Source organism: Procambarus clarkii, chromosome 46 (assembly GCF_040958095.1).
Source record: "Procambarus clarkii isolate CNS0578487 chromosome 46, FALCON_Pclarkii_2.0, whole genome shotgun sequence".
Taxonomy (NCBI): Eukaryota; Metazoa; Arthropoda; class Malacostraca; order Decapoda; family Cambaridae; genus Procambarus; species Procambarus clarkii.
The window spans coordinates 21,355,974-21,373,303 of NC_091195.1; the positions used below are offsets into that span (position 1 = coordinate 21,355,974).

The 17,330-nt window shown below is 44.8% G+C and overlaps 1 protein-coding gene across 2 annotated transcripts in view; it reads left to right on the plus strand.

Moving 5' to 3' along the window:
* Positions 1 to 667: 667 nt before the first annotated feature.
* Positions 668 to 17,330, plus strand: part of LOC123770579 (uncharacterized) — a 31,054-nt gene continuing 14,391 nt past the window's right edge. For both annotated transcript variants that reach the window (XM_069301833.1, XM_069301835.1), the window contains exons 1-3: positions 668 to 805; positions 6,638 to 7,778; positions 10,705 to 10,866. In XM_069301833.1, coding sequence (XP_069157934.1) covers positions 6,678 to 7,778; positions 10,705 to 10,866 — 1,263 coding nt within the window. In that variant the 5' untranslated portion in view covers positions 668 to 805; positions 6,638 to 6,677. The remainder of the gene's footprint in view (positions 806 to 6,637; positions 7,779 to 10,704; positions 10,867 to 17,330) is intronic.

The following is a 17,330-nucleotide window of genomic DNA, read 5'->3' on the forward strand; positions in this document are numbered from 1 at the left end:
GAAATTACTAATGTGGATTTCAGTTTGCCTCAGACCTACAAGGTTTTGTTGATGTTGTTGGATGAATTGAAATTGAAATAAGTTTATTGAGGTAAAATACACACAAAGGGATGAGGTAGCTCAAGCTATTCTCACCCCGTTCAGTACATCGTGTTCATACATCCATAGACACACATCACAAACAATAAATATATTGCCGAACATTCTGAGAGATAAACATATACATTTCCTCCTTTACACAAGTAGTATGGTATCAGACGTACACACAAATACTTTTATGATGTTGGTGTACTATTGCTCTAAGACTGCCCATAGGCACTCTAAGGGTATAATCAACTTTGAAGGCAGATTCTTTTTTTCTAACTCATCAGCTCTATTATGCATTCGCAGGCCAACATGAGACGGAATCCACCTGAAGTGAACTCTTTTATCATCATTAATAAATTTGTTGTATTTTTGTGTTAAGGAACAACATATATAATTATATCTATGGAATATTCCAGCCCACAGTGAGTCCAGGCCACATTACTGGAACGTCTTTTGTTTATTGGTTATAACCCGAGCGAGGAATCTATAGTCTCTAGAATACTACGCTGGTCTAGGACACCAGAATTACTCCTCTCAGGAGCATTGTTATACCTTCATGCTCGCAGCAATGGCAATAGATATTTTTTGAGGGCGTTTGGAGAATATTATTGCTAGTGGGTTTAGGAATATAATGGTAATATTTACATATCCCCTCCAGCGCCTCTTGTTCCTTGTCAAGCTAGACGCGGCACCCTCCTCTATTTGCCCATTTGTAACGGTAAGAAACTGATGGAATTAGTTTTAAGGTGACGTGATCGAAGACGGTGGCCGGCGGCAGCCATTGGGAGGTGTCTGAGGGTGGAACAAGGCGGGGGAAGGGAGAAGAGTGTGGCTTGTGTGCTATGTTGCCCGGGCCGCTGCCAGGCCTGAGGAGGCTGCAGGCTCGCGCCTCTCTGACCACCCACAACAACTTCTTAAATGGTCACTATGGCGCGACTAACACCCCAATTGGCCTTTAAAGACGACCGGGGGGAGCGGAGAGGGCGGGGGTTTCCCCCAGGGTGGTCAGCTGCCCCCGGGTTGTGGGGTTGTGGGAGCTAGAGGGTAATATGTGTGTGTGTGGCGGGGGTCGGGAAGCGGCAGAAGGTGGTAAGCATCATGGCGGGAGGTGGCTGCGGGACACAAGGGCATAACGACGACGCCCGGCAAACTATCCTCGTTTGAATGTTGTTTGTGGGGGTGTTTGCTTTGTTTGGTGGTGGGGGGCTGGGGACAGTTGTCAGGGGGGTCCTGGTGGGCGTGGGGGGAGGTGGGGTAGGAGACTGGCCCCAGGGAGGGCCTGGTTGGCTTAGGGGGTAGAAGTATTGGTGTTTGGTGGTGTTGGGAGTATAGGTGTTTAGTGTAATTGAATTCCAGCGCCACATACTAAATATAGCCAAAGAAAACTCTAAAACAGTTTGCATTGTTTCTAAAATCAGATATTATGTACCTGGTAATGCTTTATTATTCTCTCATCTACACTTATCTCGCATATTAACATCTCACATAAGGGTCCGTGTAGTACAGTCGGGTTCATTCTCGACTCACAATTGAGAATTCTGGATTCGATTTGCAGGAGGGACAAAAATGGTTGGAGACATTATCACCTAATGCCCCTGTTCACCTAGAAGCAAGTAGATACCCAGGACTTAATCAGCTGGGGGTTGCATCTTTGGGAGGGATCTATAATTTGACATTAGGGGGAGACCTTGATATAAGCTTAACATGTTAAAAACACTCTGGCTGCCTGTCACCCAACACAATGAATTATCAATTATATGGTATCTGTGCCTGAGGTTCTACTAAAAATTAACTACGACCTCTAATTACTCAACACAAATCATCAATTAGAAGAATAACAAAGTCAAGCCCCAGGCAGCACTCGGGCACCTTAATTAAATCTTTGAATATGTTTGATATTAAGTCACTGCACATCCTCTTAGGTGCACTCTTTATAAAACTGCTAATACAGTGTTATATATTAGCAATGCTATGTAAAGCAATGCTAATCCCAACCTTAAACCCTTCCTAGAGGGTTGTAACAGAACCCATGGGCACCACACTAGAAAAAATATCCATTTGATATGCCAAGAGTGTAACTTAACCAAAGTAGAAATGCTCTACAAATCAAGGATCCCAAATTGGGAAATGATCTTCCCAGTCTCCCTCACAACCAGTTTAAGAGAGAAACTAAGTACAACTTAATCAACTCTTATGTAGTCTAGCTTACCTCCTAAATGTCAACCTATGTTTTGCTGTTATTGAATATTATTACAAGTTATTGAACTTGTAAAACTGCTGATATCGGTCGGCCATGTAAAAATAAAAAAAAACTATTCCTTCTGTTTATTTAGTGGAAATTACTATCTTCTGTTCTGTTGCAATTTGATGATGGTCATATTGATAATTGTATTTAGGGAAAAGTACATACATACAAAATATGTTTTACTGTTTTACCTGAGTGCCACTAACCCTAATGGCCTCAACGAGGACAGGAAGCTGGCAAGCAGAATGTTGGCTTTCTAGATAGAGCTAGTATATACTAGTACTATGCTAGTATATACTAGTACTATGCTAGTATATACTAGTACTATGCTTAGAGTCAGTAATATGCACAGCGTTTTGGGCAAGATGTGGGGAAAATAAACTGAAAAACCAAGACTGAGAATAAAAGTATGAATTGAACTGAAGTAGAAAAACAAATTATAATAATTACAAGTTAAATGGAACAGCAGAAATTGCAACAGAACAGCAGATAATAATTGTAATTAAATAAACAAATGGAATACAATTTTCTTTTAAGTTTATTCATGGCAGATATCAGCAGTTTTACAAGTTAGCCATTACTGTAATCATTAATGTTTGATAAGCAATACATAGGTTGATATTTATTAGGTAAGGTAGATTACATGGGGTTGGTTAGGTAGTACAGTACTTAGTTTTTCTCTTAAACTGGTTGAGAGAGTTAAACTTGAACGGCCCTTAGTAAAACTATGTTGTGCATGCTGTATTTCTAAAAATTACAAATTATGTGGAAAGGAATTAAAGAACTCTAATAAAGAATGAGATACAGGGGTGGTTTAGGATAGTAAACTGTCACCAGAGGAACACATAAAGAACATTGTGAGAGGAGTGTATGCATCGCTGTCCAACTTCAGACTTGATTTTAATTACATGGTGACATACTAAAGAATCTGTTCATGACTTTTGTGAGACCAAAATTGGAATATGCAGCAGTTGTATGGTGTCCATATCTCAAGAAGCACATAAATAAACTGGAAAAGGTGCAACGGCATGCTACAAAATGGGTTACTGAACTCAAAAACAAAGAGTTATGAGGAGAGGCTAGAGACGTTAAATATGCCAAAACTAGAAGATAGAAGATACAGTCTCCGTGGTGTAGTGGTAAGACACTCGCCTGGCGTTCCGCGAGCGCTATGTCATGGGTTCGTATCCTGGCTGGGGAGGATTTACTGGGTGCAATTCCTTAATTGTAGCCTCTGTTTAACGCAACAGTAAAATGTGTACTTGGATGAAAAAACGATTCTTCCCGGCAGGGGATCGTATTCCAGGGACCTGCCCGAAACGCTACGCGTACTAGTGGCTCTACAAGAATGTAACAACTCTTGTATATATCTCAAAAAAAGAAAAAGAAATGATATGATCACCACTTATAAAATTATAACAGGAATCGACCAAATTGACAAAGAATTATTCCTGAAACCAGCAACTTCACGAACAAGAGGACACAGGCTCTAGCTAAGAAAACAAATGATCAAATCCACAAAGGCTGTGGCAAGGGTTCGAACCTAAGCCCAAGAGGATCCCAGACGCTGCCTTAATCGACTGAGCTACGACATGGTAAAAGAATTGCAACCGGGAAATCATCCTGATCTACCGCTTGTCCTGCAGCCTCTCCGAGACACAAACCAGGGTTTTACGCAATTCCCCATGCACCCGAGCTCTGCCAATAGGCTGTTCTACCTCTTCGCCCTTACCTCTTCAAAGAAGAGGTGGAGGCCTCTTCGAGAAGGTGGTGGAAGCCAAAACCGTCGGTAGTTTCAAAGTGTTATACTGTACAACAAAAAGTGCTGGAAAGACGGGATACCACGAGCATAGCTCTCATCCTGTAACTACATAAAGGTTACTTGGGTTAGGTTACTCACTGGCTGACTGTGACTGACTGACTGAAGGTGACTAACCAACTGTGACTGACTGACTGACTGACTGTGACTGACTGACTGACCGACCGACTGTGACTGACTGACTGACTGACTGACTGACTGACTGTGACTGACTGACTGACTGTGACTGGCTGACTTGACTGTGACTGACTGACTTGACTGAGACTAGCTGACTTGACTGACTGACACTGACTATGACTGACTGACTTACCGACTGACTGACTTGACTGACACAAACTATGACTGACTGACTTATTGACTGTCTGTTGGTGTCAGTGTCATGAATGGAGCTGAAGCGTGGAGTCTGGGAACCCAAGGCCTTCACAACTCACGTCACTTGGCTGCAAACTCCTGAATCTTATTGTATGCTCAGTGATTTTGAGGAGACCATTGACCCTGGCTGGCCTGGTGGGCACTAGTCACAAAGCCCCGACCCAGGGCTGAGGCATCAGTGAAGATGTCGAGCGAGGGGCTAAGGAACCCAACCCTCATGAGCCTAAGGAGGAAGCTGGCAACACAGCTGCCAGGGAAGGGTCAACGATCGCGGCGGCAGGGAAACAGGCTGCCCAAGATCGGGCAGCGGACAGAGCCGGTCGGCCGAGCAGACAGCACACTGTACTTGTGATCCTGTGGTCCCGGGTTCGATCCCGGGCGCTGGCAAGAAACAATGGGCAGAGTTTCTTTCACCCTATGCCCCTGTTACCTAGCAGTAAAATAAGTACCTGGGTGTTAGTCAGCTGTCACGGGCTGCTTCCTGGGGGTGGAGGCCTGGTCGAGGACCGGGCCGTGGGGACACTAAAGCCCCGAAATCATCTCAAGATAAGAAGATACCAGAACAGCCACAAAAACCACACCTTGCTTAGCCATTGCACTGAGTAAAGCACCTTAAAGGCGCTCTGAGCGTTGTGTGATTGTTTTTTTAATTATGCCATATTTTAAGGTTTTTTAATGTTTTCATCGCTCTTTGTGATTTGAAATGAAAATGATTGAGTTTGGAAACATTTTGACATTACCATTAGCTAAACATTTATAAAAACAACAAAAATATGTCCTTAACAACTGCACCATGAAATTTTTGCGAAAAACTGGTGCGCAGTGCAGGGGCTAGAGGATAAACTTTGCAGGCAAAGTTCAGACTAATAACCACTTGAGCAACAGTAAAGTTACCTGGGGGCCAACTCAACACTTAGCAGATGATGGCGTGGCAACTAGGTGAAGGCGGCCAAAGGAAGGGAAAGCGAAGCCGACTGAGATTTCCCACATGAGGCCTAGCCAAGTCTAAACTTGGGACGGAACCAACCTGGTACTTCTGCCAGTTGCCCAGGTAATGAAACCTGGCGAGCTGGTAAAGAAGAGGTCCCTGGCCAGCAGACACGCTGGGAGGCTGGGAGCCCTCACCAGCCAGGCTCTGAGGTAGGCCTGTGGATGTCTGCCTCGTGCAGTGAACATAATAACCAGCATCGTGTTCACTGATATTTGAATGTTGTACATAGTCTGAGGCATCACACCCAGGAAGGGTGCCCACACTTTTTTTCCAAGATGGCCTTTGTTTACCAAGATGGCTTGAGAAAGCAAATGTGAGCCCTGTGTGTGTGTGCAGGATTTTAAATCTTATGCGGTATTTTAAATCATCCCTCGTTGACCTGTGCAGTGGGATCAGAATTGGCACTATCGTTCCTGGTTGACTCGCTCATTTGAAAGATTAAGTCTCTTCACATCTGTTTTTATTATGCATTTTAATAACATATGTTATTTTTGTTAATATTATTACAATATGCAGAGAATGAGTCACAATAAACTACTACTGGTAGTATTGTGACTACCAATTTTTGTCAACTACCATTCAAGCTGTCATTGCAACCAATCTTATATTGTTTCTGCTGTATTATGCCTACCAATTTTTTTTTGTCAACTACCATTCAAGCTGTCATTGCAATCAATCTTAGCTACCTATGTGATTTAATATACTGTACCTACAATTTTCTCTCATCTTTTTTTCATTTCATGTAATCTGTTATCATTTTTTGTCTATAATTTTGCAAGTATTTACCTCCTTAAAATTTTCTTAGATTAAGGACCTGCCCGAAACGCTGCACGTGCTAGTGGCTTTACAAGACTGTAATTACCATATTTGTATCCTCACATTCCTTATGTACATTCTTGTATATGCATAAATAAATAAAAAATAAAATAAATAAATACTAAGAACCTCACACATATCAAATGAAAGTGACAACGTTTCTATATATCCTGGACCCTGTTCTTGCAGTGTCATTCTTGATAAGGTCCAGGATGAACCGAAATGTCTTCCCTTTCATTTCATATTACTGTATATGTAAAGATTGGGATATTAATACACTATTTAATAGATATATTTATATTTACAGGGCACACTCCTAATGGCAAGAATTTGACGCAAACACGAGAATGGCTGAGCCTGCTTCAGAGGCAGCTGGCTTTGCCCAAGACCTCTTCTCTCCTCTGCAGTTTTGTGAGGTGGTGCAGGAGGGTCAGGCAGGGCACCACCACGTTAAGGAGGAGCTGCCCCGGCCGCAGCCTCCGCAGCTGGCCACCACGCTATCCACCGCACCAGTCACCTCCATGGTGAACATAACTGGGGTCACGACATCTGTACCCTCATCCACGTCCACTCAGCACATACACCTTCAAGCACAGCCTATCATGGCACAGATGGTGCAGCAGCATCAGCATGTACAGCATCAACACGTTCAACAACACCAGCAGCAGCAGCAGGGCCTTTCTCAGCCCAGACTACTTCAGCAGCAGATGACTGTTCAACAGCCACCACAACCTATTGCTCAGCAGCAACTTCTCCAGCAGCACCAAGCTCAGCAACAAGCTCAGCAGCAAGCTCAGCAGCAAGCTCAGCAGCAAGCTCAGCAGCAAGCTCAGCAGCAAGCTCAGCAGCAAGCCCAGCAACAGGCCCAGCAACAGGCCCAACAACAGGCTCAGCAACAGGCCCAGCAACAAGCCCAGCAGCAGCAGCAGGTACTGCAGCAGGTGCAGCAGCAAGTACAACAGCAGTCATCACAGCAGCTAATACAAACACAACCACAGCAGCAGCAGACAAAACAACTTCAGCAACAATCAACTCCTCGGCAACCTCGGCAGCAAACTCCATCACAACAAATGCAATCACAGCAACAAATGCAACAGCAGCAAACACAGCACCAGCAGCAGGCACAACAGCAACAGCAGCAGGCACAGCAACAAACACAACAGGTGCAACAGCCTCAGCAACAGCAACAAATACTGACATCTGTTAACAGTGTCCAGCTAGTTAATGGCCTACAGATGCCCATCACCGTTCATCACGCCGGCATATCGAAGACTCCGGCAACCGTGGCAGTGACCACTGGCACAGCCTCACAGTCGCCCCCGATCATAGTATTGGCTGGAATTATGACTTCGAATAATAGTCCTGTAATTATCACGAGTAGTGGGGCAGCGGCTACGACTGCTGCTACTGTTGCAGCAACGACTAACGGAATTGTGAATAAAGAAGATGTGAGTATCAATCATTTATTTTGTATTATTCACTTTATTTGCTGGGGGGGGGGGCCATTAGTGGCTCTGAGCTTAACCCTGATAGCACCAGGCGTTAGTCCAATACACCAGGCCTCCGAGACCTGGTGTTTGGGGAACTAGTAGCAGAATGTGGCTCCCGTGATGAGGTGAGGGAATCAGAGATAAACCATAAAACCAGAAAAAAACAGAAAGCATAGGTACTTATCTATCAGTGACTGGGGGAGTGAGATCTAGTTCTTTATGCCTCGCCTCCTACCAGTTTATACCTGCCATGTTAACACTTTCGCGCTCTCGGCGCTCAAAAAAAAAACAATACCCCAGATGCTTTCGGCACTTCGCGCGCCTACGCGGTAAGACCGAAAAGTGTACACTCTTTTGACTGTCCTGACAATAATTGAAGGCGCACGTATTTAAATTTGGTATCACTGTGTTCGCAATGAAATTGTCTATAAGAGCATACCTATAAAATGCCGCCCAAGCATAAGGAGTATCAACACCAAATAAAAAACTATGCAGATCACTCGCCGAGAGCGCCAAACAGCAACAAAATGTTTCCACTCTCTTAATGGTTGCGAAGCCTACAGTTGTCCTACATCGCTAATTTTGGTATCATTGGAATCGCAATAAAATTCTCTACACGGACATATGCATATGAATGTTTAATATAGGTAATTGCCCACCCGCAAGAGTGTGTGAAGTGGAGAGTAGTTAGCCGCGAGCGCACTGGCGAAAACACGGGGGAAATCATGCTTGGAAAGTTTATACGTTTCCTGACCCTACTTTTCTATGTATGTATTTCTTTTTTATACCAATGTGTTCGCAATAAAATTTTCTATAAGATGAACTGTATAACATTTGTACAAAGCATGTGTAAGAGAAGCGCCAAATATAGAACCACGTCGCTCAGTATGCGTTCGCGGCAGAAACGAACGCATTATTTTCGTTCGTTTGATGTTTGTCATGTTTATACTTGTTGAAACATTTTATAATTTGTATGACAGTGATCGCAGTAAAATTCCCTACACAGACATATACATAACACATACAAATATTTCCCACGTGTTGGATATATCAACGGCTAAAGGGAACCCACTGCCACACGCTCGCCACACCCCCAAACATACTTTGTGTATTTTTTTTTTTACTCATAGAAGTTTATGTGATATAATATTCATTCTGGTACCAAAACATTCGCAAATAAATTCCCTACAAAACAAAAGTATTCCCATCCATTTCGGTTAAAAAATGGAATTTATAGAAATATTTTTTCGATGCACGAGAAAACTCGGCTGTTATGCGGAATCGTAAGAGAAAACGGCGACGAGTTATCTCTAATCTAAAGCGCGAAAGTGTTAATTCTCTCTCGCAATGTTAAAAGTTTTCATCCTATTTCTTTTTAAAGTTGTGGATGGAATTGGCTTCAACAATCGAAGTTGTACAGCATCAACTGCAGCCAAAAAAGTTTTACGACTTCAATTGGCTTCAACAATTTCTTCCTTCGGTGCATTCCACCTGCTGACCACCCGTACAAGGAATAAGAACTTTCTTACATTTCTTCGACTTAACTGTGTGTCCAGCTTCCACTAATAACCACTTTTTCTGCCTCTTGAATATAAATAGACTTTCTTTATCCACTTTATGAATTCACTTCAAGATTTTGTATGTAGTTATCATATCCCTTCTGTTTTGTTTCTTCTTTCCTCTAAGGTAGTGAGGGAGAATTCTCTCAACTTGTACTCATAGTTGAGGCCTCTCAATTCTGGTACCAATCTAGTTGCAAACCTTTGAACTTTCTCAGGTTTGTGTTTCTGCTTCATAAGGTGTGTGGGTTCCATGCTGGAGCTGCATACTCAAGTAATGGTCTCATATAGGAAGTGTATGCCCACCAGAAATGTGCACAATTTTTGGATCCTAACTTCAGCCAAAAAAGTATTACAACTTCAAATACAAATACTGCAGTTAAGTTGTCACATATTTTATTTGACAGTTGATCCATGGGTCCCAACTTTAATTGAAATTGAAAGGGAACTATTGTTTCCAAATTAATGTAAGGTAATTTGTGGTGCATTATTATGTAACACTGGACTTACTAAGACTTAACTTCTTCACATATATCCCTCCAATTGAGGGAGTTGTACTTGCCTATCTTACCATCTGTGATCATGACTCCAGACCCACGAATGTGTTGACTTGTAAATACTGGGTGCTTCAGATCCCTGTAATGTGATTGAGTAACATGCCCTTCTGCTCTTGCTAGGGTCCTCGCCCATTACCATAGTTGCCTATGGAATTACTGCTGTTGGTAAAGTAAAATGTTTACCTCCTCTCTCCTCCATTTGGATTGGTCAATACAGCAACGGTCTCGCTTCTTGTAGGTCAGCACTCGATTCCAACAGTCCAAGTGGTTGGCCACCAGTCCTTTCATGTGCTGTATTGCTATACTGGCTTAGCACTTTCCCTGATGTACCCCTCAGCCCAGCTCAAGTATTTCCAACTCAAACTGCCAACCTACGTTTTGGTTGTCCATCGAGAGTTCTGTAGTTTTCAAGTCGTTTGAAATATCTGGAGGTGTCTTGAAGGCTGAGGTATTTCCAGAGAAAACAAGACATTGTGTACCTTTACATAAATACAAATACAGTAATGATTAAATTTGTTCATGTATTATTGAAAGAAGGATGGAATACTTTTAAATTTATACTGTCTTGGCGAGTGCATTTGGTCACGAATTCATCAGGGTCCAGGATAGACAGAAATGTCATCAGGGTCCAGGATGGACTGAAATGTCATCAGGGTCCAGGATGGACTGAAATGACATCACTTTCATTTCATATGTGTGGGTTGGGTTATATTTTTGTTCAGCCATGTTGTGATTTATTGTGTGTGTGCTAAATAATGTTTTACTCAGGTGAAACCTGTGCCTGTGAAGCGCACGTGGAGGAGACCGTGGAAGAAGAAGAAGGAGAGAGAGAAAAAGCCGCCAGTGAAGAAGGCGCGAAGAGTGAAGAGAAAACGCATTGTTGTGCCCAAGAAATGTATTATCCACATAGATCCAAGGAATGGTCCTATGGTAATGTATTATTGACATTCTTTATAGTACAGAAAAGCATTTGAGAAGTTAGTGATGAACACTTTTGTGTGAAAAAGGTCACGTTGAGACAACAATCAGGCTTGTGACCGATTAACCCCAATCCACTCGGTTATTTAAAGGGACTACATCAATCTACACACTTTTAAAAATAGTTAACAAATCAAATGGAAAAAAGCACATATGGCATTTGGAGGACAGGACGAAATCACATATAGCAATTGAGGCAGTGATTGGGTTAAAAGATAATTGATATATGGCAGTTCAAGTCTTTGAAGAAGCATATGCTGTGATAAACTAGAGAGGAGCTTTGAATTGTAATGCATATTATTGAAATTTATTAAATGGTACTTTAAGTTTTGCTAAGAGCTTCTATTTAGAGGGTAGATCATGTGTCAAAGGTAGTGATCACGTATAAGTTACTGATTTGATCACGTATAAGTTACTGATTTGATCATGTATAAGTTACTGATTTGATCATGTATAAGTTACTGATTTGATCACGCATAAGTTACTGATTTGATCACGTATAAGTTACTGATTTGATCATGTATAAGTTACTGATTTGATCACGTATAAGTTACTGATTTGATCACGTATAAGTTACTGATTTGATCACGTATAAGTTACTGATTTGATCATGTATAAGTTACTGATTTGATCACGTATAAGTTACTGATTTGATCACGTATAAGTTACTGATTTGATCACGTATAAGTTACTGATTTGATCACGTATAAGTTACTGATTTGATCACGTATAAGTTACTGATTTGATCACGTATAAGTTACTGATTTGATCACGTATAAGTTACTGATTTGATCACGTATAAGTTACTGATTTGATCACGTATAAGTTACTGATTTGATCACGTATAAGTTACTGATTTGATCACGTATAAGTTACTGATTTGATCACGTATAAGTTACTGATTTGATCACGTATAAGTTACTGATTTGATCACGTATAAGTTACTGATTTGATCACGTATAAGTTACTGATTTGATCACGTATAAGTTACTGATTTGATCACGTATAAGTTACTGATTTGATCACGTATAAGTTACTGATTTGATCACGTATAAGTTACTGATTTGATCACGTATAAGTTACTGATTTGATCACGTATAAGTTACTGATTTGATCACGTATAAGTTACTGATTTGATCACGTATAAGTTACTGATTTGATCACGTATAAGTTACTGATTTGATCACGTATAAGTTACTGATTTGATTACGTATAAGTTACTGATTTGATCATTATAAGTTACTGATTTGATCACGTATAAGTTACTGATTTGATCACGTATAAGTTACTGATTTGATCACGTATAAGTTACTGATTTGATCACGTATAAGTTACTGATTTGATCATGTATAAGTTACTGATTTGATCATGTATAAGTTACTGATTTGATCATGTAGGGGTAGTACATGAGAGTTGAGTAATGACCTCGTGGTATCCCCTGTGACCCATGGTATCCCTCTGTGACCCATGGTATCCTCTGTGACCCATGGTAACCTCTGTGACCCATGGTATCCCTCTGTGACCCATGGTATCCTCTGTGACCCATGGTATCCCTCTGTGACCCATGGTATCCCTCTGTGACCCATGGTATCCCCTGTGACCCATGGTATCCTCTGTGACCCATGGTATCCTCTGTGACCCATGGTATCCTCTGTGACCCATGGTATCCCTCTGTGACCCATGGTATCCTCGGTGACCCGTGGTATCCTGTGACCCATGGTATCCTCTGTGACCCATGGTATCCTCTGTGACCCATGGTATCCTCTATGACCCATGGTATTCCTCTGTGACCCGTGGTATCCTCTGTGACCCATGGTATCCCTCTGTGACCCATGGTATCCTCTGTGACCCATGGTATCCTCTGTGACCCATGGTATCCTCTGTGACCCATGGTATCCCTCTGTGACCCATGGTATCCCTCTGTGACCCATGGTATCCTCTGTGACCCATGGTATCCTCTGTGACCCATGGTATCCTCTGTGACCCATGGTATCCTCTGTGACCCATGGTATCCCTCTGTGACCCATGGTATCCCTCTGTGACCCATGGTATCCTCTGTGACCCATGGTATCCTCTGTGACCCATGGTATCCCTGTGACCCATGGTATCCCTCTGTGACTCATGGTATCCTCTGTGACCCGTGGTATCCCTCTGTGACCCGTGGTATCCTCTGTGACCCATGGTATCCTCTGTGACCCATGGTATCCTCTGTGACCCATGGTATCCTCTGTGACCTATGGTATCCTCTGTGACCCATGGTATCCCTCTGTGACTCATGGTATCCTCTGTGACCCATGGTATCCTCTGTGACCCATGGTATCCCTCTGTGACTCATGGTATCCTCTGTGACCCATGGTATCCTCTGTGACCCATGGTATCCCTCTGTGACCCATGGTATCCCTCTGTGACCCATGGTATCCTCTGTGACCCATGGTATCCCTATGTGACCCGTGGTATCCTCTGTGACCCATGGTATCCTCTGTGACCCATGGTATCCCTCTGTGACCCATGGTATCCTCTGTGACCCATGGTATCCCTCTGTGACCCATGGTATCCCTCTGTGACTCATTGTATCCTCTGTGACCCATGGTATCCCTGTGACCCATGGTATCCCTCTGTGACTCATTGTATCCTCTGTGACCCATGGTATCCCTGTGACCCATGGTATCCCTCTGTGACCCATGGTATCCTCTGTGACCCATGGTATCCTCTGTGACCCATGGTATCCCTCTGTGACTCATTGTATCCCCTGTGACCCATGGTATCCCTGTGACCCATGGTATCCTCTGTGACCCATGGTATCCTCTGTGACCCATGGTATCCCTCTGTGACCTATGGTATCCTCTGTGACCCATGGTATCCCTCTGTGACCCGTGGTATCCCTGTGACCCATGGTATCCTGTGACCCATGGTATCCTCTGTGACCCATGGTATCCCCTGTGACCCATGGTATCCCTGTGACCCATGGTATCCTCTGTGACTCATTGTATCCTCTGTGACCCATGGTATCCTTTGTGACCCATGGTATCCCTGTGACCCATGGTATCCTGTGACCCATGGTATTCCTCTGTGACCCGTGGTATCCTCTGTGACCCATGGTATCCCTCTGTGACCCATGGTATCCTCTGTGACCCATGGTATCCCTCTGTGACTCATTGTATCCTCTGTGACCCATGGTACCCCTGTGACCCATGGTATCCTCTGTGACCCATGGTATCCCCTGTGACCCATGGTATCCCTGTGACCCATGGTATCCCTGTGACCCATGGTATCCTCTGTGACCCATGGTATCCCTCTGTGACTCATTGTATCCTCTGTGACCCATGGTATCCTCTGTGACCCATGGTATCCCTGTGACCCATGGTATCCTCTGTGACCCATGGTATCCCTCTGTGACCCGTGGTATCCCTCTGTGACCCATGGTATCCTCTGTGACCCATGGTATCCTCTGTGACCCATGGTATCCCCTGTGACCCATGGTATCCCCTGTGACCCATGGTATCCTCTGTGACTCATTGTATCCTCTGTGACCCATGGTATCCTTTGTGACCCATGGTATCCCTCTGTGACCCATGGTATCCTCTGTGACCCATGGTATCCTCTGTGACCCATGGTATCCTTCTGTGACTCATGGTATCCCTCTGTGACCCATGGTATCCCCTGTGACCCATGGTATCCCTCTGTGACCCGTGGTATCCCTCTGTGACCCATGGTATCCTCTGTGACCCATGGTATCCTCTGACCCATGGTATCCCCTGTGACCCATGGTATCCTCTGTGACCCATGGTATCCCTCTGCGACCCGTGGTATCCCTCTGTGACCCATGGTATCCTCTGTGACCCATGGTATCCTCTGTGACCCATGGTATCCCCTGTGACCCATGGTATCCTCTGTGACCCATGGTATCCTATGTGACCCATGGTATCCTCTGTGACCCATGGTATCCCCTGTGACCCATGGTATCCTCTGTGACCCATGGTATCCTCTGTGACCCATGGTATCCTCTGTGACCCATGGTATCCCTCTGTGACCCATGGTATCCCTCTATGACTCATGATATCCCTGTGTGTCATGGTATCCCCTGTGACCCATGGTATTCTCTGTGACCCATGGTATCCCTCTGTGACCCATGGTATCCCTCTGTGACCCATGGTATCCCCTGTGACCCATGGTATCCTCTGTGACCCATGGTATCCTCTGTGACCCATGGTATCCTCTGTGACCCATGGTATCCTCTGTGACCCATGGTATCCTTTGTGACCCATAGTATCCTCTGTGACCCATGGTATCCCCTGTGACCCATGGTATCCCCTGTGACCCATGGTATCCCCTGTGACCCATGGTATCCCCTGTGACCCATGGTATCCCTCTGTGACCCATGGTATCCTCTGTGACCCATGGTATCCTCTGTGACCCATGGTATCCTCTGTGACCCATGGTATCCCCTGTGACCCATGGTATCCCCTGTGACCCATGGTATCCTCTGTGACCCATGGTATCCCTCTGTGACCCATGGTATCCTCTGTGACCCATGGTATCCCTCTGTGACCCATGGTATCCTCTGTGACCCATGGTATCCTCTGTGACCCATGGTATCCTCTGTGACCCATGGTATCCCTCTGTGACCCATGGTATCCTCTGTGACCCATGGTATCCTCTGTGACCCATGGTATCCTCTGTGACCCATGGTATCCTTTGTGACCCATGGTATCCATCTGTGACTCATAATATCAACGTAACTCATGATATCCCTATTCCGGCTTCCCGCTGTTTCTATCGTCAAACCTGCAGCCTGACAACCCAAACGCCACTTTGAAAATATAAATGTTTGCAAAACCAAAGTGTTTTTTTATGGAGGGAGCCCCTTCAGCTCCCTGGAGCTATCTGGGCTGATATGATTGTATTAGACTCCTGGCATCAATCAATGCACATGGAGTTCTAGGCCTACTGGGGACCACGAGGCAGAACCTGGCCCCCCCTCAGAGAGGCACGAGGAGCAGTGGCCTATAGAAAGCCCCGTGTGGTTGAAAGCATTTTATGTCTGCCATCGACCGGGTCAGTCACCCCGAGAGGTAAGCATCCCAAAACAAACCCCTATTCCTGGTTAAAATATTGCTACTGAAAGTTGAACTAATTGACAGAACTCTCCAAATGAAAATGAGCAAACAAGCATCACGTCACCGCGTAACTGTCTGCGCCAACCCCCCCCCCCCCCCCCCCCCCACTCCACCCAACCTCACTCCACCTCCAGGAGGAGGAAGGGGGGGCCCCAGACCCCCATGCAGGCTATCCACCCTGCAGTTCTGTGGCTGATGTGAAACTGGCAAGGTCTTGCACCTCTGACCCTTTGGAGTCAGCTGGGATTTTTGTTGCCCTTGTTTGCCTCTGGGTTGGGGTAGTTTTTGCCTCTGGTTGGGGCACAGGGTACTGTGCAGCTAGTTTTCAGCTCTTATAGTGGCCATCTCTGTTTTGCCTGGACACATTGTCCTCTTGCAGGGTTTTATTTTACTTTTTGTTTTCCTGCCTGGTGGGGGGTCTGCCTCTTGGTTTGGTCACACCTGTTTGTATCCTGGTGGTAATCTGTTTGGCCCCTGTGAATGTAAACTTCCCGGGGGGGGTTCAGCTTTAGCAGTTTGCTAGGTAGTTTTGGGTGCCGGATAGCAGGACCCGGCCTGGGCTTTCCTTAGCAAGATAACGCAACTAAGGGCCCTGGGAAACCCCAAGAGCGCTCTGTGGTCCAATGGATGTGACCCCTGGGGTCCCTTCTCACTTCGTGCAAGTTTAAAGGTTGCTCTGTCACCTTGTCTCAGGGTGACACTCACCAGTTGTGCCTCCGTCATGCAGCCTGTTGAGTTGGTGACACTTTCAACCCAGAGTCTTGCAAGTTTTGTTCCTTGTTTGTGCTCCAGTTCACCCAGTCCACTGATCATGATATGTGGGTGCAGGCAGCTTCGGCGTTGCATGCTCGGTTTAGGATGCTGCAGTGCGCTAGGTTGGTTGCTACCCCGGATGCTCCAAGATTGCCCTGTTTTGGTTATAGGGACCTGGACTTGGGGGTGTTAGTTGCTCTGAATTTGGTTCTGTCCGCGTCCCCTTGTCCTTGCCCTTCTGTTGTTCGTCCCATTGATGGGGCGATGGCAGAGGAATCCCTTGCTGTTTGCTCACACCTGGTCCCACAATTTGTGTGCTTCTCAGGTCGTTTCGTGTGGCCTGTAGTAGTGTTGGCTGGCCCCTTCTCCTTTGGGAGGTTCGGGGTTAGCAGGGCAGGCCTCTTCTCCTGCGCTCTGTTAGGTCATCTTGGAATGTGTTTGCCTGGGCATGGTCGAAATGATCTTGTCCCTCCAGTGGGTTTCCCTTCTGTTTCTGGTTCCAAAACGAGACTGGGTGGACATCTGGTTCATTCTGGACTTGTCCAG